At 43.7% G+C, this 26,500-nt stretch overlaps 1 protein-coding gene across 1 annotated transcript in view; it reads right to left on the minus strand.

Moving 5' to 3' along the window:
• Positions 1–26,500, minus strand: part of LOC103744894 (chloride intracellular channel protein 5) — a gene marked incomplete at its 3' end in the record, with an annotated part of 63,164 nt that overhangs the window by 13,384 nt on the left and 23,280 nt on the right. Inside the window, exon 2 of the mRNA XM_029570210.1 lies at positions 2,285–2,394. Within this exon, the coding sequence (XP_029426070.1) occupies positions 2,285–2,394 (110 nt within the window). The remainder of the gene's footprint in view (positions 1–2,284; positions 2,395–26,500) is intronic.

Below are 26,500 nucleotides of genomic sequence, written 5' to 3' on the forward strand. Positions count from 1 at the left end.
ATCATTTAATCCAAGGATAGGAAGATCTTAGTAACAGCCCTGCCCTTTTCTCGTTAGATACCTTGAGTAAGCCACCTCAGTGGGTCTGTCTCAGTTTCCTTGTATAAAATAGAGAAAAGGGACTTCCTTTATAGAATTATATTTGACACGATTTTGTATGGGAAAATACTCACCAGTTATAAAGTATTAAGACCGTAGCTGTTGTAACTGGGTGAAATGCTAAATAATGATTATGTCTAGGGAATTCCAGACAACAGGTGTTATGGAAGTTTGAAGGGCCACTCCTGAGAGTGCTGGGATACAGAGGGAGTCACGGAGGCATTGCAGCTAAACTGAGCCTGGGTGCCGGGCACAGTGTATAGTCTATAGAGATGTGGAAGAGAGAGCCTGTCTAGATGGAGGAAGCATCCAGCCTAGGGTGCTATTTCAGGGAACAAGAGCAGCAGGAGGTAGGCCAGACTGACAGGTGGACAGGAAAGACACAGAGAGTAGTGTTAGGAGGCAGGGTGAGGAGGAACGGAACTAAGCATCTACATGGTGGGCAGCGAGAAACAGTGACAGTTTCTTAGCCTGAGATGAGTAAGACACCTCTGTCTCTTCTTTACGGCTTCAAAGCTTACACTCAGAAGATTGAAAATATAGTTCAATGGTAGAGTACTTGCCTAGCATGCAGAAAGCCCTGAGTTTGATCCCCAGCACTATAAATAAACAAAATTATACTCAAAGGCTCAGATGAACAAGTATATCCCCATAATTGTCTTTTTGTTATGTGTGTGTGTGTGTGTGTGTGTGTGAGAGAGAGAGAGAGAGAGAGATATATTATGCCTCTGTGTGCATGCACATATGAAAACAACCCCCCCCACACACTCACACAGATCTACTGACATTTCGATTCAGTTTCACAAAAGCATTTTTCATTATAATGGACATTTCGTTTTGTTTCTTCGACACTCAAAAAAAGCAAAGAGATATGTTTTTATGTGTGTTTGTTTGATGTGTGTGTGTGTGTGTGTGTGTGAGAGAGAGAGAGAGAGAGAGAGAGAGAGAGAGAGAGAGAGAGAGAGAGAGAGGAGAGAGACAAGACAACTTGAAGACCTAAAAACAACGATCAGACTGTCAGTGGTGAGGCCTGAGCCAGCTGTGGTCTTTGAGAAGGGAAAAGAAAGCTTGCAGGTAAAGGATAAAACCATAGGAGAAAAGGCTGAACTTGCTACTGATGGGGGTGTCACAAGAAAGGAACTGGTGGAAACATTTAGGTGCCTAAAGAAACCAGAGAAAGAAAGAGAATCCATCTCAAGGGGGGAGAAATAGACACGATTATAGACGTGAAATCTAAAGTGTTATAAAACAACATCCATGAAGAATTATCCAGATGACTCCCTGGCTCTAGTTATAGACTAATTCACAGGAAGACTATGCAAGCTTACCACAGAAGAGGGTGGAACAGAAGAAAATTCTGGGGGAGTGACCCTCCAGTCATTGAACATTTAAAGACCAAGGGAGAGAGGAAAGGACACACTGTACAGGACCAATCCAGGATGGTGCCTGGTACTTGGAGCAGCCTGAAACAGAACTTTATAAACCGAAAATGGGCTGAGGCTGTAGCTCATTGGTTGAGTTCTTTTTTTAGCATACACAAAGACCCAGATTCAACCCTCAGCACTGCATAAGCCAGGGTGTGGTAATGCATGCTTGTGATCCCAGCATGCAGAGGTAGAGGCAGGAAGATCAGACTTTTAAATCATCTTTGGCTACATAGGGGGTTCCAGGCCAGTCTGGGGTACATATGATCTTGTATCAAAAACAAAACAAGCAAAAACAACAACAAAAAAAAGCTGTAACGCGGGGACTTCCCTCCCAGCCCCCATGCAAGCCTCTGGCCCAGAACTCTTATACTAAGTGGTCTGAAGGATGGGAACAAAGCATCAGAAATAGTCTGGATCCCAACTCCCAGAAGACTCAGACTGTCACCCCAGAAGTCCCGCCAGAGTGGCACGGATAAATATGCTTGGGCTATGGAGATAGCCTCCATGTTTCTAGTTGCGTGTGTCTGCCTTTGAGACATTTGTTGCATAGCCATTTCCTTCTCTCATTGCTAATCAAACCTTGCCAATCAGGGTAGTAAAGAGTGCAGCCCTGCAGCAGGCCCTGGCTTTTGCAGTCTCCCTTGCACTCAGGCCTCGGTTCTGGGCAATGAGGTAGGACCAGAGGCTCCCAGCACTTGCCCTGTCTTATCAGAGACTGTGTTCCTTACAGCTAAGCATATGAAAATGGAGTCCTTTACCTTTTCAGATCCACAGTGGTGACATTGAATACGACTCCTTTCAGCCAGAGGATCATGAAGAGACGCTGGGAGAAAGGGCAGTTGCCAATGCTTTCTCCATCAATCCCAGCCTGGAAAGGAGAAAGGCAAATCTGAGTCACAGAGCGGCCAAAAGGGAGAAGAAACAGAATGAGAACCCACAGACTCCAGGCTCACATCTACCAACTACATTCCAGCTAACTTCAAAGCCCCATGTCTTTGTCATATTTCTTTATTATTAGTAGTAGTATTTTTATGCGTAGGAGTGTATTGCCTGCATGTATGTGAGTACACCCATGTCATGTTGTACAATGCCACAGAGTTCAGAAGAGGGCATCAAATTCCCCTGGACCTGGATTTAAGGACGATTCATAGCCATGTGGGTGCTGGGAATCGAACCTGGGTCCTCTGCCAGAGCAATCAGTACTCATTACTGCTGAACTATCTCTCCAGCCCCAATCTTTGTCATATTTATGCAAAGCAATGCCTAGCACCATGTGTAGTCGAAATAAGTATTGATGGAAACTTGAGTTTTCATCATAGAGATATTGTAGAATCATAACCTTCTGAAACCATAAAACCAGGTTCAAAAGATGACCTCCAACAGCACAGAGTCTGACGTAAACAATACTACAGCACTAACTTCTATATCCCATGTAATCATGTACTCTCTGCATGGGCATCCTCACTGACCAGGAATTGTGTCTCTCAAAGCAGTCCTTCCAGAGGAACTCTCCAAACAGAAATGCCTTGGCTGTGCTTACCCCAAATATGTTCATCTATAGTTTCCCTTTTTCTGCCCCTTTGGTCATTATAATAAGAGACAGAAGAGACACGGGGGAACTTTCATATTCTGTGTTATAAAGACATATTTGTACTTCCTATTTAGAAAGGAATCTGCCATCTGGAGAGATGGCTCAGTGGTTAAGAGCACTGGCTTCTCTTGCAGAGGACCTGATTTCTAATCCCAGCCCCTACATGGTGGCTAACCACCATCCATAACTCCAGTTCCAGGGGAGTTCAATGCTCTCTTATGATCTCTGTGGGCACTGCATGACGTGACATGGGTGTACTCACATACACACAGGCAATACACACATGCACATAAAAATAACAAAGTATTTTTTTGAAAAATAAAGGCATCTACATGTGTATATTATTACAACTTAGCACATATACAGTTAATGATTTGTTTGTTCTGAGTCACCTCCTTCCCCAGCCCAGATGCCTCTGAAGGAATACAAGGTTGACACCAGCAGAAAATAACTTGACTCAGTTTTTCGAGACATGCCTGAGCCCAGATATCCACAAAATAATGGAAGAGTGCGGGGGGTGGGGTGTGAGGAGATAAATACAGACATCACAAATCTCAAAAGTGAGGGACATGACTACACTCAGGAGTGATAAACTGTCTTTGCCCTATCACCTCTGTCCCCCGTCTTCTGCTGGCCAAAGATGAGACTGAAGACAGATCCTTGGGATATTAATATGCTGTCTCAGATTGCTGTCTTTCTGAATAAAGCACAGAGTACAGACTCAACTCCTGTCACTTCTCATTGGCCTCTATGTGACAGGCAGCATGAGCTCTGGTGTTCCTGTTAGATTTTCCCCATGAGGATATCATGGGTACAGATCTCGGGTTTGGATGCCACCTCCTCGTAGCTGGGCTAACCAGCAGGGAAAAGACTTCAATCAATGTGGCACTTAGTTCTGACTACTACCTGGTCTTCAGTATCAATATACCACTCATTAGTTAAATTATATACTCAAAAAGTATGTGTTGATGATCAATGGTATGGAAGGCACTGGGGAAACCACCCTGAAGGTTTTTCAATGCATTTCTTCTGGGAGCTTGTGGCCAAGGTGGGCAAAGGAATCCAAGAATATATATAAACCACACCACTGGAGAGTGCTGGTATACTTGTCCCATTCACCTCCCCTCCTCATGGTCTTCCTCGGTACATCATGTGTTTTCACATTGAGAGGGAAGCCTGTGTCTAGTACACCCTGAATGGGCTGGGAAAAATTGAGTTGTATAAAGAATTTATTTCAAACAAACTTAAGAGCAAACAAAAGAGATTGGGAAACTGGTATCTATGTAATTTGTTTCCATCCAGTGGTTTCTTGGCAACCCAAAAGTGATGCTGATAGACAGAAATATCTGACCCTTCAGTCTCTGATGCTGGCTTCCCTGGAGACCTTGGCCTCACCTGGTAGGGACTCCGCAGGAAACAGAGACCCCTGGGCTTTCTAACAAAGCTGGAAACAATAAACCAACATCCAGGAACAGGGGATGACTAAGAACTTTTGTTTTGTTTTCTTTTCTTTTCTTTGAGCACATTCGTGCGTTCGTGTGTGTGTGTGTGTGTGTGTGTGTGTGTGTGTGTGTGTGTACGCATGTGGAGGCCAGAGGTTCACATCAGGAGTCATCCTTGAGCACTCTTCCACCTTATTCACTGAATCAGGGTCTCTCAATCAAACCCAGAGTTAGCCAATATGGCTACTCTTGCTAGCCAGCTTGGTCTGCTTTCTGAGGCTGGAACTACAGAAAAGCCACCACGCCCACCTGTCTACCTGGAATTTCCGTGGATTCTAGGAATCCAGACTCAGTCCTCATCCCTGTACAGCAAGTGCTTCAACGTCTGAGCCAGCCATCTCCCCAGCCCAAGATTTTTTTAGAGAGAGAGAAAAAACATTCCCAAAGCCCTACCTGTTATCTACCCCCTTTTGAGGCCTGCTTATCTGTGGTGCTCAGATGGCAGACAGAACCCCTATTCCTGCCTGATTTCTACCTTGCAGCTCTCTCCCAGCAGAGGTTCAGGTTTATCACAGAAAACTGAAGCTTTTGACAACTTTGGTTGGGAGTAATTGCTATGAAATTACAGGTCTTTTACTCCTTCTTATGCACTGAGAGCTCTTACTCCTATTCAGGGGTCATTTTTCACTCCTGCTGGAGACAGACCCACTCCCAGAAGCTGAAACAGCCTGGCCTCTGCCACCTGGAGCTGCCCTAGAATTAAGGGTCCCCAAAGCACATTCAGATAGCTGGCTACCCACAGTATCAGAGTCTGGTGCATATTAATTTATCATGTTAAGTCCCTGAGAACTTCCCCCAAAGTACTCCACAGGTTCAGAGGTAAAGGATCCATGCCACCCTCATGTTCTACCACCCCCCCCAACCTGGCCACTTATGATGTAGGTGACAAATGGTGAATACTTTCATCTGTTTCTCCTCTGATATTTTACTCACTGCTCCTCCTGGACCCAATTATTCTTCTGTATCAGAAATAACTCCTGCTTCTAGACCTATAGATATGCAATTTGCCTGGGAAGGGAAGGAGGGAGAAAGGGAAGGAGGGAAGGAAGGGAGGAGAGAACGTTGCAATACTGTGGATTTTGATGGTTCACATCTTTCTTGACAGTTACACGTACTATCCTATTTTACCACCATGCCATCTGTTATTTTAGACTCTTTTTTCATTTCTATTAAACATTGTCTAGTCACTACATGTCTGAGGTTTTCTGTTCTGTGTGTATGCATGTGTATGCATGTTCATGTGCACATTTACTTGTGTGGGTGTACGTGTAGAGGCCAGAGGTCAACCTTGGTGTTGTTCCTCAGATGCTATCCTTTGTGTTTTTTGAGCAGGGGTCTCTCACTAGGCTGGAACTCACCAAATAGGCTAGGCTGGCTGGCCAGAGACCCTAGAGACCCTCCTGTCTCTACCTCCCCAGCTCCGGGATTGCAATATCCTCCCTCCACTGTGCCTGACTGGTTTGGTGTGGTGATAAATACATGATTTCTGGGGACTGCAATGAAGTCCTCGTGATGATAAGGCAAGGATTTTGCCAGCAGAGCTAACTCTCCAACCCCAAGGTTTTTTAATGAGTAAAATATTTTAGTTTAATAAACATTTAATACCAAGTGTTTTATTCTTCTACTAAGCTATTTGGTAAGTTTCATTAATGCAGATGTGATTATTTGTTTTGCTTTTTATTCTGCAGAACTCTCAGAACCCTGAAGATGCTCAAGAACTATTCCCATTGCTTCGACACGTCTTCCAGGTGACTCTGCTGTTCAGGAGACAGGACGGCTTTCCTATCCTGACATCATAAGCCCACACTATAGGTGGATCCAAAATTCAAGCCACCTACCTCTATGTTAGACTTTGCCTGCTCACTGATCCAGGTGCAATATTGACATGCCAAATGCCACTGAGCTAGAGGTAGGCTTGAGTCTTCTCCCTAGAATTCTGGGGTCCAGTGTTAAGATCATGGTATAGAGCCATGTAGACCAGAGCCCTGAGTCTATCTCTGCCACCAAACAGCTCTGTGTGGAAAAAAAGATTTTTTGCAAACTGACTTCAGCATTATTCTGATCTCACATACTCTAGGATTGTGCCAACAAAAGGTAGAGTCCATGTGTCCCTTCTTCTTGACTTTAGAATGTTCTTTGTGGTTGCCTCAGTGAATAAAATGTGGCATAAACAACACACTGCATGACTTCTGAGACTAAATCATAAAGAGTGACAGTCCCTGACTGGCTTTCTCTGTCCTTTGGGATGCTTGCTCTGGAAACCCAGCTTCTATGTTGTAAGGAAGCACAGAGCACACAAAGAGGCATTGATCAGTGTTCTGGCTAAGTCTCTGCTAAGTTCTCCACTGGTAAGTGGCATCAACATCACACACAGGAATGAGTGAGAAGTTTGGATGATTTCAGCTCCAGCTTCTAAATTTTGTGTGTCTGTGTGTGTGTGTGTGTGTGTGTGTGTGTGTGTGTGTATGTGTGTGGTATATATGTGTGCATACTTGTGTAGAGGTACAGGTGCACATGCTAACACATGTGGAGATGTTGGAGGCCAGAGGCTGACATTGGGGTATCTTTGTTAATTGTTACACCTTTTTTCTGAGATATGGTCTCACAGTGAACCTAAAGCTCATGCTCTAAGCTCAATAGACTGACCAGCAAGCCCCTAGGATCTTCCTGTGTCAGCCCCCTAACTGTGTGGTACATGGCTGGGGACTGAATGTAGATCCTCATGCTGAGCCATCTCCACAACTCACTATTAAGTTTTGAGGTACCTTGTTACTTACTCAATAAGGTACTCACAAATACATTTAGCCACAGGTACCTTAAGTTCCAATTGAGGACAGAAATATCTAACTCCTTCAGGGTTATAGGTGGCTAAATGATGGCATATGTTGAAACACATGGGATTGGCTTTATTGTTATAGCTACTGTCATTTTGAGCACAGATGCTAAGCATTTAAAAGTGATATCTTTATAAAATGCTGTGCTGTACTGGTTAGTTTTTGTCAACTTGACACACACTAGAGCTACCTGGGAAGATGGAACCTCAGTTGAGGAATTTCCTTCCTCAGACTAGCCGGAGGTCATGTCTGTGAGGCATTTTCTTGTTGTTAATTCCTATTTCCTGGTTCCTGTACTGCTTGAGTTCCTGCCTTGGTTTCCTTCAATGATCACGTGGTCAGGAAACATAAGCCAAATAACCCTTTCTTCCTTGAGTTGGTTTGGTCAGTGTTTTATCACAGCAATAGAGGGCAAACTAGGACATGTGCCTTAGTCAAGAGTCAGCAGGCCTCCGTGACAGCACAAAAACTCAATGATGCCTTGTGCTCAGGGTTTGTGGGTAGAGCTTTACACTGAATTGAGAAGGCAAACACAGGAGGAACCACAGCTACTGTCCACTGGCCAGAGAACATTCCTCAAGTCGCCCATTCTCACATTTCCCATGTAGGGAGGCTGGGGAAAGAGACTCGTACCAGATTGGCTAACGGTTCAAATACAGGAAGGCACATGTCCACTCCCTCCAAAGTCACTGAGTTGCTGTACAGAGCAGGATTATGCAGCTAAACGTTTATTCAAGCAGTCAAGGGGTCAAAGATGAGAAGGACTGGAACTCCAGAAGATATATGGGTGACATCGAAGGGTCAGCGAGGGACAGATTCCTGGAAGTTTATCACTGAATCGCAGTGGAAGTCTTTGTGTTTTCTCCACATCCGGAAACTTCTGTCACAAATGTTTAAGGGCCTGCCATGTTATTCACTGGACCTGATTATGGCTCTTAGTGCTTGGATCAGAAACAGTCAAGCTGGAATTCTTCTACCTCAGAAATATACCAAAGCACAGGAAATCAAAGGATGATACGAATCTACATTCCCAAGTAAACAGAGCTTCCTTCATGGGCTTAATTTGAAGAAACCTTTTCAGTTAAACCTCTTGTGGTGATCCTGATCCTAATGAAGGAGCATGCTTTCCACTTGATTAGGGCCACTGTCAAAAGTTTCACTTTCCTCTCTTGACATATATATAGTTGTTGTTGTTGTTATCTAAAATGCTATGGAAATTAGGTCCAGCTTTTGGTCATGAAACCATTTCCTCTCTGTCTATGAACTGAGCCTCTAATTCCTATAATCTTCATACCAAACAAAGGCATCTTGACACTGAACTATTTCCTCTATACGGTTTGGTCTTTGGCATCCTAGTGTAGCTGAGATTCTTCAGTGATTGCTTTGCTTGGTCCTAATGCTGAGTTTGAATACTGAATCTTAATAGGATAAACCAGTCTGGAAAGACTTTAGAGAAATCACAAAATCTTTCATCCTCATTTGAGCTCAGTTCAGTACTCATCAAGCCCAGTTTCATAAATATAAGAGATTAAAAGCTTATAGCACTGAAAGCAAATCAGTGTCATGAGATTTATTAAGAGTCCTTTGTGTCTGGGACTTTCTAGAAAATTCTATGCAAAATCAGTGCTTGAGAATATGTCAACAACAAAAAAGCATGCTTGAAGAAGGTGAAAATTTTATTCTAATACTCATATTTTAAAATGCAGGGCCCCTTTCTTGGATATGCTGTCCAAATTCATCTAGAGTAGGTTTCTGATGTCACCAGTTCCTCTCAGAGTCCATGAAGCTATTTTCATGTTGAGCCAGGATTGACAGCCTCTGAGCTAGTTAACGGTACTGCTCACTGGGGAATGCCCAGCAGAAACAGCCAAGGAGATCAATGGAAAACAAATGAACAAAGAAACCAAGGCGTTCCCTGAGTCCACCGGAGACATAAGATCAGACAGAGTCCCTGGGTCTGCCTGGAATGTGGGTGGCAGCTCAGACCAGGCACCACAGTGCTTGGACATTGTTTCTCTCTTTTTGTTTCCTGTCTCCACGGGCTGCTTCATGTCCTACCTCCTCCTACCTCCCACTCCACCTCTGTGCTGTTCTTCCTTACCTTCCATCCCTTCTCAGGCTGGAGGAATCACATCATTTTGAGTCTTTCTGGGAGCACATTTGGACAACAGCATCTGGAGAAACTTAAATCAGTGCAGCCATATACAATGGCAAGCACTTCATCTGCCAGTGGGAATTTTGTGATTCCCTCTGTGGAGGTACTTACTGATGCTCGGTGGTCATTCTTGAGGGTGACAGAGAACAATGACTCAGTCCAAATTCCTAACCACTGGGCACAACTCTCTCCTGGTCAGTGCACCCAACCACATTTCCTCTCTCCAGTCACTCTCCTCTAGTGAGGTCTTGAAAATGAACTTCTTCTAAAATAAAAGCCTGTTGTTAACTTTCTTGGCTGTTTAGAGTCCTAGGAATCTTCAGCCTTCTGTGTCATTTGGCCACTTGGGCAGGGTGGGTCTGTATGGCTTGGTAACTGTCAGTACTCAAGACCTGTTTGGTACCAAAGTCCAGGAGTACAGGGATGGACAAGACTCGACCCTTCTCTTAGGAACACAGTGAAGATAAGCTGCAGACACAGGTGGTAGCCAGGTCATGAGCATAGTGCACTAATGAGCAGGGCTGGAGTGGGAGCATAGAAGAGCCCACCTGAGGGATCAAGGAAGGTCTGTGGGTGGCAGTGTGCTTAATACAGCCCTGAAGGTTGAAAGAATTTACACATGCGAAATGGTAGTTAAGGAGGATACCAGGCAGAAGCGACCATGTATGCACAGGCCCCAAATTGTATCATATACAGTGTGATGGAACTGTAAGCAGGTGATCTTGTCCTTTGTGTTGAATCAGAGAATTTCCCCCTCTAGTCTAAGGATTCCCCCCTCCATCCTAAGGATTCCCCCAAGGTACAAGCAAAGCCTTAGAGAATCGAAGCCATCTTCTGTCTGCCATGCCCCATGGGGGTGCTCTCTCTATCGTCATGGGCTCCTTATACCCTTAGGCACCCTTTCCTGAAATCATCTCTCAACACTAACTTGGGAAGCATACTCAGTTAAGTGTAAACTGTAGATAACTGTCAGCATTTGTTCCTCCTGAGGTACTTGTTTAACTCTTTATAGTTATAAATACATTAGCACACAGCAAGAAGTGCCCATGTTGGGTTTTGAGGCATCTCTAGAAAGTGAGAGGGGAAATGAGAAAGGAGAAAGCTTCCCTGAGGTCTTGAAAGAAAGTACTGAATCAATCATATGGGAGATCCAGCCAGTGGGTGACCTCTGCAGCTCATGGTGAGGAGGTTGAGGAATGGATGCCCAGCCGAAGAGCTGGTGTTTTTCAACACAAAACAGCACTATTTGCCTTTAAAATGAAAACAAAATTCTCTATTTAAAATGACATCAGGAGCCAGTGATCAGTGAATAAAAGCCCTTGTTGCCAGACCTGATGATCTGAGTTCAGTCCCTAGTACCCATATGATGGAAGGAGAGAACTGATTCCTGCAAGTTGTCCTCTGACTTCCACATGAGCACCATGTATTTGCATACACACACACACACAACAACAACAACAACAACAACAACAACAACAAATAAAAGTAAAAAATAAAATGATGTCAGGGTTGGTAAGGAGGACACAATTTAAAAACCCAAACACATGCCTGTTTCATTAATCTGTAGGTGGAGGGATATAAGAAAGCTTTACTTTCTCCTTAATATAAGCACTGTGAATTTGTAATCATGACATGTGCATGGAGATGATTTTTTAAATGTAGGTGGAGAAAGATGCCTATCACTGAATCTTTTTGCATCTAAGAATTTCAATGTAGTCTCTGAGTTAACAGTGTCTCCATCTCCCAGCACCATGCTTCCCTCATGGCAAGGGACGGATGAATGCTTGTGGGAATGAAGAAGCTGATTGGTAGGCATTCTACCCACAAAAATCAGGTAGAAAATGGGAGGCTCAGCCTTTGGAAAGGATTGATACTTGTCTTGCAGAATGTTAGATGTTCTCAAGAAAAGCTTGCTTTGACTTCCTGTCTTGCCTTGTGACTGTTCCCTCATGGGCTTCCACCACTGTGACTTCATCTGTCCTGAGAACCTCACCAGTGTCTGGTCATTATCAGCACCATCCTGGTACCATGTCTTTCAAATTTCAAAGCAGTGAACCCAATAAACCTTTTGTTCATAAAGCGCCTACCCTCAGGTATTTTGTTATATTAACATAAAATGTGACTGATACTGAAAAATAGAACTGAACTCTTTTGAAAGTCATCTTTGAAGACTTCCTATAGATCTTTGTTTAGCTGTCATTTTGGTCTCTTAGAATAAAATGCTGAGAATATGAAAAGAATGTAGAGGATTCTGTGGGGGTAAAGACAGGAAGATGGGATCCTACTGCAGCTTCAGAGTCTCACAGGGAGGAGAGAAGGAAGTTGTATAGCCAGGTTCCTCTCCATCATTGTTTTCCTCTCTCTCCACAGTGTGGTTGGGAAGATAAATGGCAATAACTGAAGTAACAGGAGGGACAGCACCTGGCAGAGAGAAAGTCCTCAACACATTGGCTGTCTCCACAGGTACTCTGCCCTCAGAAGACAGCCCTTCTTCCTCCTCTCAACCTCCAACCAGCTTGCCAAAGGCACCATGTCTAAAGAAGGTATTACTATGCCACCTTGCAATAGAGAAATGTTCCTACTGGCTAAGTATCCCCATCATGTGAGCCCCTCTAACTGATTTCTTCTGAAATCCCATAGTACTTAATGTAAAGAGATAGGCTTCGTGGAACACACCTGTAATCCTGGCTACTTGGGAAACTGAGGGAGGAGAGTCACAAACAAGTTCAAGGTTAACCTGGGCTACACAGTGAGACCCTGTCCCAAAGTAAACTTTTAAAAAGTCCTGGATAATCATCAATCTTGCCCAGCTGTGAATCCTTCAAGCTGCAATAGCAACTGGTCTGGCAAGACATACCCACTGGTGCCATAGAGGCACAAATGTTATGTGAGTAACCAACCACTTTCTGATTGGATTTTATGGTCCACTTCACAAGATGGAGCCCCTATCTGGCACTGATATCAGGGCCAGTAACCCATGGCCACAGAGGTCATAGGCCATAGGGGAGAACCTACTGCTATCATTCTGCTGAAATGGGCATCGTATTAGACCAACTCCTAATAACTTACTGGTATACCCATCGATTAAGGCATCCCTCAACTCTCGCCAAAGAAGCTTCTGCTTGCAGCAGATGGCAATTAGCACAGAGACCCACAAGTGATCAACATGCAGGGAATAAGAGATTGCTGAAGGATCCCCTATATTGAACCATTGCCTCCCAAGTCTCAGAAATTATTTGAGAAGAAGGGTGAGAAAGATTGTAAGAGGCAGAAGTGGTGGATGACTACAAGAAAACAGTGTTTTCCAGAAAGCAGGGCAGCCACTCATATGAATTACAGCAATCAGGACAGCATGCACAAGACCTAGTAAGCACAAGTTAGACATATTCTCAGCACAGGGGTCGGGGAAGGTGGATAAGAAACCCCTACCCTAGTTGGGGAACTATTGGCCACTGATTGCTGTGAGAGAGTCAGTTTTCTGGTTGACCAAGTTCCACGGGATAGTCCACACTGAAGAGCATTTGGGGGCACACATTAGACTTGATAAGTGTTAAAAAGTAATAATAGAGGATGTGAAATCAGGTGGGGGATAGTAGGGAGGGAAGGGGTCAGAATATGATTAAAATATGTTGTATGAAATTCTCAAAAATTTAATAAAAGTATTTTTTAAAAAAAGTCCTGGGAGGCTAAGGAGATGGCTCAGTGGATAAGCCACTTTCCACACACCCATGAGGAGAAGAGTTCAGATCCCCAGAACCCACCTAGAACCCTATAGATGTGGTGGTCACCTGCCATCCTATCATCCAAGAGGCAGGGACAGGGGAACACCGGGGCAAGCTGGCTAGCTAAACTGGCTGGAGTCCGTGAGCTTTGGGTTCAGTGAGAGACCCTGCCTCAGTAAAGAAAATACAGCATGCTCAAGGAAGGCCCCCGACATCAACTTCAGGCTTCCCCAGGCACACGGGTACATGCCTACCCACCCCCATACGTGGCCCCACACATGAACATAATACATACACATACCACACATGTGCATATGCCAAAGAAAAGTAGTGGGGAAGGTTGCGGGTATAGCTTATTTACATTACCTGGCATGTAAAGCCCTTGGCTTGAATTCCCAGTACCAGAAAAACAACAATGATGGAAAACAAACAAACAAACAAACAAAAAACCCTTACTGCGAAAACAGTTGTTCTAAACGACTGATTCTCTCAGCCAGAGATACTGAAATTGAGCCAAGTATTAGATCAAGGAAAGTCACTTTCTTTTTTCTCACCTTGAAAAAAATTCACCTCAAACTCACACCTGGCTGTGTTACATGTTCAAGCTCAGGCAGAGCTGAAGTTGACTGTCTTTTGTAAGTCTTCAGGCAAAAGAGGAAACCAGAGCCTTTTCCAAATGGCACACCAATGCCAGAAATGTTCTATTTATTGTACTCCTGTAAAAAATTAAACCTACCCCAGTAATTACACAGCGATCACCCAGGAACCCACAGCCTGAAGAAGGGAGTCAGTATAGGGAATTTTCCTAAGACCCACGGGTATTCCCACAAGTCCCCCTTCAGTTCTAAGAGCTGCACCTTTCACCTGCTTTCTGTCTGAGTCTGATGAGCCACAGCTGGTCCCAGTGGCTCTGCAAAATAAACGTGGCTGGAGCAAGTCATTCCTTCAATCTGGCCTTCCACTACTAGGCCTCTGGAACAATGAATGCCTGAGAAACACCTCACCCCAAATTTTCTGATTCTTTCTACACTCACGTTCTGCAAAATCTACTGCACATAAGGAAGTTAGAAAGGGTCCTTGCTTGTGAACAGTTCTAAGAAGTTCTACACTTGATGTTTCAGAATAAAAGCTGATAATAGCCATTATAGGGAGATAGATCCAGGGTTCTATCACGTCGGCATCCCCAGCACTTGGCAAGATCTAGGCCCGTGAAAGACTCTGTCTTCAAAATGAAGAGACACCCTGTCTCAAAACAAAAACCAAAAAACAAGAGCTGAGCATGGTGGCACACACCATTAATCCCAGCACTCTGGTGGCAGAGGCAGGTGGATCTCTGTGAGATGGAGGCCGGCCTGGTCTACATAGCATGTTCCAGGACAGCTGGGGCTACAGGGAGAACTTGTCTCAAAAAAAGTGGTGCCTTATAACAGCAAAGTTGTCTTACAAATGTACATCTGTACCTGCACACACCTGAGCACCTACACACACACACATACACACACACGCCCACACGAGTGTGCATGCATGCACAGACACAAAATAGCAGCCCATAGCACCCAGGGAATGATTCCAAATTAAACAAGATACAGAATTTGTTTCTTCCCTCTACTGGGTCCTTTCCGTAAGTCTCAGAATTTGACATGATACTTCCAGGGTACTCCAGATCACAAGTTCTATCAAACCTCATTTTGGTATACATAGCCTACTAGAAGTGCCCATGGGGGAGCACCTCCAGTAAGCCATTCAGGTCACTAAAGAATGTGAAAATATGGGCCTGTAGAGATTGCTCAGAGGTTAAAAGCACTGACTGCTCTTGCAGAGGACCCGGATTTGATTCCTAGCACCCACATGGCGGCTTCCAACTGTCCTTAACTCCAGTTCTAGGGGAATCCGACGGCCTCTTCTGACCTCCTCAGTATTGCATGACACGGGTGCACTCACATACATGCAGGCAATACACTCATATACATAAAAAATAATAAATATATTAAAAAAGAATATGAAAATGTTTGCAGTCCTAACAGAAATTGCTCTGTCAAAGGTTATAAAACTGATGCTAATCATCAAAGCATATTATGTATGTTTCTGCCTTGTTTCAAAGAACAACCTGGGGTAGTTGTGCCTATTAGTGACAAACTATTACAGCCATCTGCTCCCCCACCCCTCAACCCCTGCGAGTTCTTTGTAAGCCAGGATGAACCAAAGTCACAATACCTTCCCTTTACTTAAAAGAAATCACAAAGGAAGGAAGCTTGCTGTTGTTGGGCTATGTTTAGAACATGATGCTAAGAGGTAGCCTTCAAGATTTAATAACATCCAGATCCTATTTATTTAAGATCAGCCTCTTCTAACGATACTTCAATAAAAGAATAGCAAAAAATTTCAACTTGTGTCTCATCTCCTAATTGTTGGAAGAAGCTTCTGGAAGTCTCTAGAAAAATCTCTTCTGAGATTTCAACTAGTATCAGTGGGAAGGAAGGTCAGCTTGGCTTGGTGATTACAAGTTTTATTTATAACACTGACCTTCAACGGAATCCATACAAACATGTCTACACAGGGAGATGGGTCTGCTAAAAAATGAGGCAAAACTACAATGCAAAGCACCTAGTTTTTTCTCCCTCTGGTTTTCCAATTAGCCCTGACCATGCCTTTGCTGGGATTCCATTCTACTAAGTCATAAAACAGATCCTGTTTGATTTTTCTCTTCTTAGTTTGAGACATACTTCTGGGCCAGACATGTTCATTCTCATTGTTTGAAGGGTTGTCAGCATGCAAAGGTTGTAACATCAGAGAAGTCATGGGACCAAAGAGAAGCCAGGAGAGCGTGTGATCATGTGAGATCTTCACTCCATCACATTTGCTGTATGCGCTCTGATTTTTTTTTTTTAAAAAGATTGCTTGAATTGACTTCAATGCTCCTTTCCTTGTGTGTAATTAGTTGGCAATAATAACAGCTGTCCATTATACCCCAAGTTTTCTATGAAGCTCAGAGAATATCCCAAAGGAGTGACTTGCAACAGTAGCTCCTACCACTCCCATAAGCAGTGGAGTGCAGCTCTAGCAAAAACACTATGTTCTACAGCTTTCCAACCCACTTAGGAAAGAGGACATGTATCTCCCTTCAGCGGAGTCCCTTTGAGAGTTTTCTCTTTCTCCCCAGGAGCTCACAGATTAATTTTCTTTGACTGGAGGGAATTCTAGGTTGCCCCCACCCTTGCTACTCAAAATAGCTCCATGAACCAGCAATATCGGCTTCTTAGAAATGTAGATGCTCGGGGCTGGTGAGATGGCCCAGTGGTTAGGAGCATTTGTGCTCTTGCAGAGGACACACGTTTGGTTCCCAGTACCTACATAGTGCTCACAACCATGTACAACTCCAGTTCTGGGGAATCCAGTGCCCTCTCCTGGCCTCTATGGGTTTTTGCATGCACATGTACATATATCTGCACATATATGTATATATATGTAAATAATGAAATAAATCTTTTTAAAAAGGTAGATTTTCAAGCCTACTGAAGTTGAGCATCTCTACCGATGTCTCTAGGTGACTTGTGCCTGTGAGTGTTTGAGAAGACTGTACCTCAAAAGTTTGGGAGACAAAGACTCTAATGGTGCCAATGTGAAGACTTTTGGTGCCACTGTGCTGGGTCAGTGATTCTAAGCTTTGCTTTTTTTATTTAAAAAATAAGTCTCAGGCAGGAGAAATGGCTCAGTGGTTGAACGTACTGGCTGCTCTTGCAAAAGACTGAATCCCGGCACCCACATGGTGGCTAACAACTGTCTGTAACTCCAGTTCCAGGAGAACATAAAATAAAAATAAACAAATCTTTAAAAAAGTAAATCTCTACACATCTGGATTTCATATAGCCCCTGTTGAGGAAAATACAATCTCTACTCTTGTATACAGTAATCTGCAACTACTAGGTTCTAAAACTGTCAATGAATCTCAGTCACATTTCCATACCTCATGCAGAGGAGGAACCTTCTTGCAAACAACAGTGGTGCCCAGGGTCTGAAAATGAACACTAAAGTTGTAACCGGAGCCCCAGTTAAATTATTCATTGAAATTCCATGACTTTGCCTGTCTGTTAGAAGCCAGCCATGCTTAGACTCACTGAGTGTGTTCAACCGGGGAAAACTCTATTCCACACCCTCTGAAGTCACCTGCCTGTGGCACCTGTGGCACCTGTCCAATGTTGGACTCTGTCAGATGTTAGACCCTTGCCCAGGGATTAAATTATGGGAACCTTGTCGGTGCCAGTTTGTGAATATGGTTCTGTGCAGCTGTCACACAGACAGGTCCCAGTGCCCACCACTGTGGAGCGCAGAGCTTAACAGGCTCCCTACCCGAAGCCCTAGTGCAGAGAAAGCCTGCATTCTGTGGAAAACAGATACACCAAAGTGCTGTGGCTATTTCTTTTTAGCAAGCATCCTCTGTCCCAGGGACTCTATTAGAGTAATGAAGAGAAAGATTTTTCTTTGCTAACCAATATCCATATATATATATACATATATGATAAATTTCCCTTGTATAATTACTAACACTTGATCATCAAAACAATATATTATAAACAGCATGTCCATTATATCAGAGCAGTGATCATAATTTGATACAGCCATATGATAGACTAGCATACAGCTATTAAATTAGAATGAACTGTATTCTTATGTGTTATTCTGGACGGCGCTTCATGGTCAGAGAAAGGCAAGTCACAAAGTAGCATGAATAACATGATTGCTTTTTGATTTTTCAATGACCCTGTATCTGTTCATGAATGTTTGTGTGTGTGTGTGTGTGTGTGTGAAGAGAGAGAGAGAGAGAGAGAGAGAGAGAGAGAGAGAGAAAGAGAGAGAGGAGGGGGAGATTTGCAGGGAGTACTACATACTGATAGCATCAGCTCTTTCCTCCTCCTCCTCCTCTTGCCCCCTACCTCCCCCCTCAACCTCCTCTTCCTAGTCCTCCTAGGAGTTTCTTTTGAAAACAAGATATCACATAGCCCAGATTGGACTTGAATTCACTATATAGCCAAGAACTATCTTAAACTTCTGATCATCTGCCTCTCAAGTGCTGGAACTTTAGGCATGTGCTACCATATCCAGTTTTCTGCTTTGCTGGGAATCAAACCCAGGGCTTAAACATTTGCTAGGCAAGTCCTCTATCAACTGAGCTACAGTTCCAGCCCCTACATCGGTTTCTTTAGGAGAGCAGTTGAGAGGTATGTGAATCCAGAGTCTTAATATTTTCTTGGTTTGTATGGGTTCAAGGAAGGAACTCTTTGAAATCCTTAGGACCACATATATTTCCAAAATATTTTGGAGTGTGATAGAGAAAATATCACAGATGTGTGACTAAATGTATAGCCCTACCCTGGCCCCAGCAAATTATGGAAATATTTAGATAAAAATAGAAGGAACTGGTTGGAGAGATGGCTCAGTGGTTAAGAGCACTAGCTGCTCTTGCAGAAGGCCTGGGTTTGAGTCCCAGTACCCACATGGTAGCTAACAACTGCTTTTAATTTCAAGTTCAGGGGCTCTGACACCCTCTTAGAACCTCTGCTGGCACTGCATGACATGGGTGCACCTACTTACATGCAGGTAATATTCTCATATGCATAAAATTTAAAAAAATAAATAAAATAAGTAGATGGGACTGAGGTACTGAGGAGCAACTAGCTCTTAAAATGATACTATATGGCTTCTATGTTTCCATGTGGAACAGAAATAAATGCATTTCTTCCCAAGTTAAATGCAGATTACCTGTTCAGAGTATGTGCAGATGACACTTGTAGTTATGGTCTCAGAGCCCCACTAGGACAGGTAAGCATTTGCTTCTATCTAAGTCCCTGTCACTATACAATCTAACGTGTGTGTGTGTGTGTGTGTGTGTGTGTGTGTGTGTGAGTGCTGCATATACATGTATATACTTTTGATGTTGATCATAAAAACATAACAATAAGTGTTTTTACCTGCTGAGCCATCTCACAGGCCACAGAAACGACATTTCTGACAGGCTCTGGATGATGCTGATACTTCCCTGGTCCAGGGTCCTTCCTCTAAAGACCTCTGTCCTAGGTACCAGAGGTCAAGAATAATTGTAAGGGCTGTGGATCAGCCTTCCAAAAACTTTCAATGCCCAAAGAATTCCACAATAGAGTGGGACAAACCTTGAGCCAGGTTAACAAATGAAGATTTTAAGTTGGTTCTCTCTCTCTCTCTCTCTCTCTCTCTCTCTCTCTCTCTCTCTCTCTCTAAGTATGACCTTGAGCATGCCATTCACCTCCTCTGAATCTTGGCTTCCCTCCTGATTCATAATGCTAGAGTAAGAATGGTTACTTTGTATCTGACAGTAAGATATGAGAACCCAGGACAAATGGAAAGTATTACATGTACTGACTGGTGACCAAGCTTCAGAGTGGGGGGAGCATTTCTAATTCTTCCAGTCCAGAGTGACTCCTTGAATGGTAGTAAAACGCTGAACAAGTCACATTCTTCCCCATTCAGTAAGTCATTATTCAGTGTCTTAATCACTCAGCTTTCTGAATGGAATCCCTAGCAACTCAAAACCTTAGGGCAGCCCATCTCTAGGAGGTGAACTTTAGGGAAGGTCTGCGAAGGGCTGTGCAGGACATACACCCTCCTCTAGCCTCTGCCTTGCACTGGATCACATTGCTCCAGATAGCCAAATGCCCCTGCAGAACCAGATTTTCTACCTATGAAAATCATCCTAGATGAATTGTGTTTAAATTTTTATTTTATTTTTAATTATGTGTGTATATATATATGTCTGCATGTAGTTTGTGCATGAGAATGCAGTTGCTTATGGAGGCCAAAAGAGGGCATCAGGTCCCCTGTAGCTGGAATTACAGGTGATTGTGAACTGCCTGACATGGGTGCTAGGAACTGAATTCCAGTCTTCTTGGAGAGCAGCAAGTTGAGATATCTTTCTAGGCCCTAAAATGTGTTTTAATGCCATGGCCTCAGTTGTAGCCATCACTAAATGAAATGATCATCCAGACATTTACTGAATTTGCTATTGGAAATATTGGTGACATTCAGGCATATAATGAACATTCTTTACACACTACCATAAAAACAATATACAGGCCAGGTGTGGTCACATATGCCCATCTTCCCAGCACTTGGGAGACAATATTGGAATAAGCATATTGATTTCATTTCTCACCCTGAGATATGAACACCCTGGAGAAACATAAAGTATTATAGATACTGTCTGGAGGCCAAACTTTAGAGTCAAGGGAGCAGATTATTTTCCTGTCCTTTTTCAAACTTGATGTTGAACTTGAGGCCAACTTGAGCTACACTGAAAGTCTGAAGTCAACCTGAGCAACATAGGAAGACCGTGTCTCAACAAGCTAGTGAAAAAACAAAAATAACACTACACAAGGGTCTTGAGAGATGACTCCACAAGTGAATGTCTCTACCATATCTATCTGGACTCCTCCTCTTGTTCCATCCAGGCTCCAGTCTATTGAGTGGTACTGCCTATATTCAATGTGGCTCTTCCTACCTTCGGTAATTATCACTGAAAATGTCCTCACACTCACACCCAGAAGTGTGCTGTACGATTCTCTTGGGCACTTCTCAATCCAGTCAAAACTAAGCATAACATTTATTTTTATAAAGAGAAAAAAAAATCCTTGTATATTTCAAACTAATTCATTGATAGGGTTTTATTTCCTCCAAGAAATTAGATATCTTCTACTTTTTTAGTTTTTATTTATTTTATGTGTATGAGTGTTCTGCCAGCATATATGTAAGTGCACCACCTGCATGCAATGCCCACAGAGGCCAGAAGAGGGCATTGGATCCCTTGAAGTGGAGTTACAGACAGTTGTTAGCTGCTGCATGGGTGCTGGGAATGAAACCACAGTCCTCTGCAAGAGCAGCCAGTGGTCTTAACTGCTGGGCCAATCTTGTCTTGAACATTCCAGAAATATTGTGTTTTCCTCATTTTGCTCTTACTTTCTAAGTGTGCTGGATAGCTTTAGTGTCAACTTGACACCCCTGGGTTGAGGGAGCCTCAATTGGGGAAATGCCTCCATAGGACTGGCCTGTGTCTGTGTCTGTGGGGAACCTTCTTGATTGTTGAGTGAAGTTGGAGGGCCCAGCCCACTGTGGGTGGTGCCACCCCGGGCAGGTGGGTCTCTGTGTTACATAGTTACATAAGAAAGCAAGCTGAGCATGGGCCAGGGGAGCAAGCCAGTAAGCAGTGTTCCTCCATGGCCTATGCTCCAGTTCCTGCATCCAGGTTCCTGCCCTGAGTTCCTACCCTGGGCTCCCTGATGAACTGTGACCCAGGAGATGTAAGACTTTAGCCTTTCCTCCCCAAATTGGTAGTGGTCAGAGTGTTTTGTCACAGCAATGGAGAAACAAACTAGGACAGAAATTGGTACCAGAGTGTGGGGTGCTGCTGTGACAGATCTGACATTGGAGGATTGTGGAAGTGTTTGGAACTTTGGGCTGGAAAAGTCATTGAGTGCTTAGGGTTTGTTTCTCTGGAGCTTGGAACAGTTATGCTGAAAGAGTTGGAGAAGATGGAGGCCTGGCTTGTGAAGCTTCAAAAGGAAGTGGAGACTATCAGGGCTGTTCTTGTGAGATTTTGAATTGAGAATCTGGGTTCTGGTCAGTTGGGGCTAAAGAATCAGCTGTGATTAAGAAGAGACCAGAACCTGAAGTAAAACCTTTGCTTTACTGGGACAATTGATGCTAGTTAGTTGGGGCTGAAACATCAGCTGTATGTAACAGAGACCAGCATCATTGTGGTAAAACCTTCTGGGAAGTATTTCTTCAGGGTCAGCACACAGAGGGGACCCAAGCCTCCATCTCTAACTGGAAGCAGAACTTGGTAATGTGTAAGAGTCTCCTGCATGGTTCTGGTGTTGAAAGCATGAAGGGGTCACAGAAGCAGCTGAGGCTAGGCACCCTGAGAGGCCAGGAAAAGCTATTGGTGAAAGTGCAGCTTCAGTTGCTGTGAAGACCCCAGGGTTGAAGGAGTCATGGAGAGAATCTGAGGGGTGGCACTCCCAGAGGCCGGAAAAGGCCATTGGTGAAAGTGCAGCCTCCGCTTCAGTGGAGACTCCAGCTCTTTAGAGATGCCAGGACCATGGGGCGACCACCAAGGGCAGCAGCAGGTGTGGAATGGAGCTGGCTTGGGTCTGTGAGATGAGCTATGTGTGCTGTGAACAGCAGAGTCAGAGAAGTGGAGTTGCCAGAATCCTTTGGAGCCCAGAAAATCGTGAGTGAGTCCCAGATGTCCAGCCTTGAGCTACTTTGCTGGACTTTGGTTTTGCTTAGGTGTGCCCTATTCTTCCCTTTGAAATAAGGCAGTACTTGTTTTGGCTTTTACAGAAGCCCACGTTAAGAGACTTTTAAAAGAGATGATGGACTTTTAAGTATTTGGATTTTTAAGGACTGTGGGGCTTTTAAGGTTGTATTACCTTATGTTGTAATAGTAATGTTAACATCATATTTTGGGGATAAGAATTGGAAAAGTTATAGTTTAATAGTGACATTTGTGTGTCAAGTTGACAAGGGGTCAACTGTACTGGATAGCTTTAGCGTCAACTTGACACTCTGGATTGAGGGAGCCGCAGTCGGGAAATTGCCTCCATAGGACTGGCCTATGGCATCTTCTTGATTGTTGAGTGATGTGGGAGGGCCAGCCTACTGTGGGGTGCCACCCTTGGGCAGGTGGACCTGTGTTTCATAAGAAAGCAGGCTGAGCATGGGCCAGGGGAGCAAGCCAGTAACCAGCATTCCTCCATGGCCTATGCTCCAGCTCCTGCATCCAGGTTCCTGCCCTGAGTTCCTACCCTGGACTCCCTGATAAACTGTGACCCAGGAGATGTAAGACAAATAAACCCTTTCCTCCCCAAGTTGGTATTGGTCAGAGTAGTCTGTCACAGAAATGGAGAAACAAACTAGGACACTAAGAAACTGAAAATCAGTTTTTTAATCCCTCTCATTAGCTCTGGGTTCTTATGGTCTGCACTGACATTTTCTACTTTATTGCTATTTCATTTCACATATTTACCGGATGAGTAAAACTCTCTTATCCTTTATAGTTTCTAAGATTTGTAATACTAAACTTTTATAAACTAAAGGAGAGAGAAGAAAGTGAGGCATGCATTACATACAAATTGAAAAAGAAATGTACTTTCTCCAAAGCTTTTGATTTATAACAGGGAGACGTTGAAGCAGTGGGCAAGTATGATTCAACATTTATCAAAGACCATACTGTGCATAGTGTTCCCTTCCTATAAACAGTGAGCTCTCAATGAAGAGTGGTGTGGATTCCCTGATGATGGACTCTGAGGGGACCAGGACTAGGTGGAGGTAAAACAATGTACTTTCACATTGCCGTTCAGCCCTGGTGGGTATCGGCCAAGGTATTAGCCGCAGCAAGGGTCAGAAAGAACCTGTGTCTGGTACAACACAAAGACTCAAGGATGACTGAGGCTTTGATCTTAGGGCACTCAGAGATGTCAAAGTCAATATTGTAAGTGGGATATGGTCCCAGCTTTGGAGGAAGTTTGGGATGTGACATGAGATGTAGAATCAGTGGTTGGCAATGGTGAAAAGATGCTGGATAAGAAACCACACAAGGGCTCCTATTCTTGTCCTGGCTGCATTCTGTCAGTCTGGGTGACCTTGGACCTGTCCTTTTTGCTCATTTTAGGGACTCAGAAAACTGAGTTTTCATGACCTGAATTATTTCATCTTTAAGGTGTTTATAATCATTTCAGTGGATGAGTTCATGGAATACATACATATATGCACAAATAAATGTATATAAAATATATATAAATACATAATATAAATATATAATGCACATATGGATTGTAGAATATATACACTATCTGTAACTCATGAGACACATAGGAGCAAAAACCCGGGTCAATTCTGTCTCCAGCTCCATGTTGGCATGGATGAGTATTACTAATAAGGGACACTGAAGAAGTCAGATGATTACTGAATCAATGAAGAAGTCAACTTTTAGTACTGATTGACACTTTCTGTTTGTTTTTGAGGCAGGGTCTCCCTGTACCCCTGGAAGTCCTGGAACTCATTATATAGACCATGCTGTCTTAAAACTCACAGAGATCCTCCTGCCTTTGCCTCCCAAGCATGCAGTTGGAACTTGCAAGCACTGAAAAAAAGATCTAGAAATGGAATAAGCTTTGGTGAAGGGTGAGAAATGATTCAAATACACCATGAATGACTGAGGTCGGGTGCTTACCTTTATGCACAGGGGAAAGATTGCAAGGTCTGGGAATTAGCAATAAAATGGAAAACCTGGGATTCTTTGTAGCATATACTCAATGAGAATACACAATTCTCAACTAATTTGTGAAATCTTGACCTTGACGCAGGGACTATTTTGCAGCCATGTCCCTGCAGACTTAAATCCCGTGCAGATGCACAGGAAGGAAGGGTATTGGGGAAACGGTTGGGCAGAACATTGTTAATATTTTTTACTAGGACACCAGAGAAATTCGTACATTCTGGGATATAGTACAGATAGAATCACTAAGGCGCCTTCGAAAGACCAATGTCCCTGAAAAGACTTCCAAGAATCCTGGAAAAAGAGGATAAAGAGGGATGTTCAAGGTGGACAGAGACTCATGTTGGAAAGAGAAAGGAGCCTAGCTCCTCTAAGCTGTCTGTTCAGTGTGGCTGTCACTTGGGCAGAGAGGCAGGAAATGGAAAGATGGACCCAGTAAATGACAAAAACAGCTGATCATGAAGCAACTCATTCTGCCTAGAGCAGAAACTTGAGTGTTTAATATCACACATTGGAATAGTCAGGGGAGAATCTGGCATTGCTGTATATTCAAACAGCAGAGCAAGAGATTTGCATACTTGACATTCTTGTTCGTTTCTGTAAACAGCAGGCTCACCCTCAGACACAGTGTTTCCCTAAGCACTCCTCAGTGCAGCCATGAAGTTGCCTCTTCCTAAGCAGAGGGGCAGAAGAGCTTTGTTCTTACTGGACTCCCATCTTTCTTTCCACTTTGCTTAGGATTCTAGGAATACGATGGTGGGGGGGGGTATCAATAGAACCCCATGCTATCTGGCTGCAGTGAATGTAGTGGGCCAGTGAGAAGCACCCGAGCAGGGCTGGAGTTCTTGGAACATGAAGTCAGGATCTTCATGGTCCTGAGTTTCCATCCCTATTTGCCACTCTGGGTTGGCTGCATCCTTTGACCAAAGGTCATTCTTATTCAGTGACTCTCTCTGTATCTCTGGGAAAGGTTCAGGTTTAGGGGTGATCAAGGACCTTTGCTAGTGTTTTCCCAGCAATCTCTCTATTATTGCTGGTTGGAGTGTCTCAACTCTGCTCAAACTTGGCAAATAATTCCTTTAATAAACTCTCTTCCACACTCCCCGTTTGAGGTACCATAAGTTTCCACTGAGATCCTGATACAGGAATATGAGATTTTTAGAATCCTTAGTACTACTGCTGAAGGCTACCTCAAGGGTAAGAAGCACCAGGGTAGGACTCAGGAAACCAAAGTTCTGGTCCCGCATTGGCCTATGAGTAGCTGGCGACCACGGACAAGTAAAAACTCTGCCTACTATTAACAGTGGCCTTGATATCCATACATCTTATTCAGTGAGAAAAACAGGCTTGAATTGAGGTTTGGACCATGGTCCCTGGAGCCATATTGTTCTGTGTAGGAGTTTTAGAGGTTACCTTTAGGGGGAGGAGCATTGACTAGAATGTCCCCTTTTTTATTTATTTATTTTTATAGGGAATGTGATAGTTCATATTGTCAGCTTGACAGGATCTAGAATCACCTAGGAGACAAATCTCTGGGCTTGTCTGCAAGGGAGATTTGAGTTAACTGTAGGAAGATTCACCCTAAATGTGAGTGGCACCACCCCATGGGCTGGGCTCTCAGACTGAACAGAAAGAAGAAAGTGACCTGAGCACCAACATTCATCTCTCTCGGTTTCCTGACTACAGGTGCAACATGACCAGCCTCCTCACAGTCTTGTGCCATGTCTTCCCTGCCGTGGAGGACTGTGCTTTAAAACTGAGAGCCAAAACAATTCCTTTCTATCTTGCTTTGCTTTTGTCAGTCATTTTGTTACAGCAACCAGACAAGCAACCAATAGGCTGCAGTTCCAAGTCATTGAACTACT

The sequence above is a fragment of the Nannospalax galili genome, unplaced genomic scaffold (assembly GCF_000622305.1).
Source record: "Nannospalax galili isolate Female #2095 unplaced genomic scaffold, S.galili_v1.0 scaffold803, whole genome shotgun sequence".
NCBI classification, from domain to species: Eukaryota; Metazoa; Chordata; class Mammalia; order Rodentia; family Spalacidae; genus Nannospalax; species Nannospalax galili.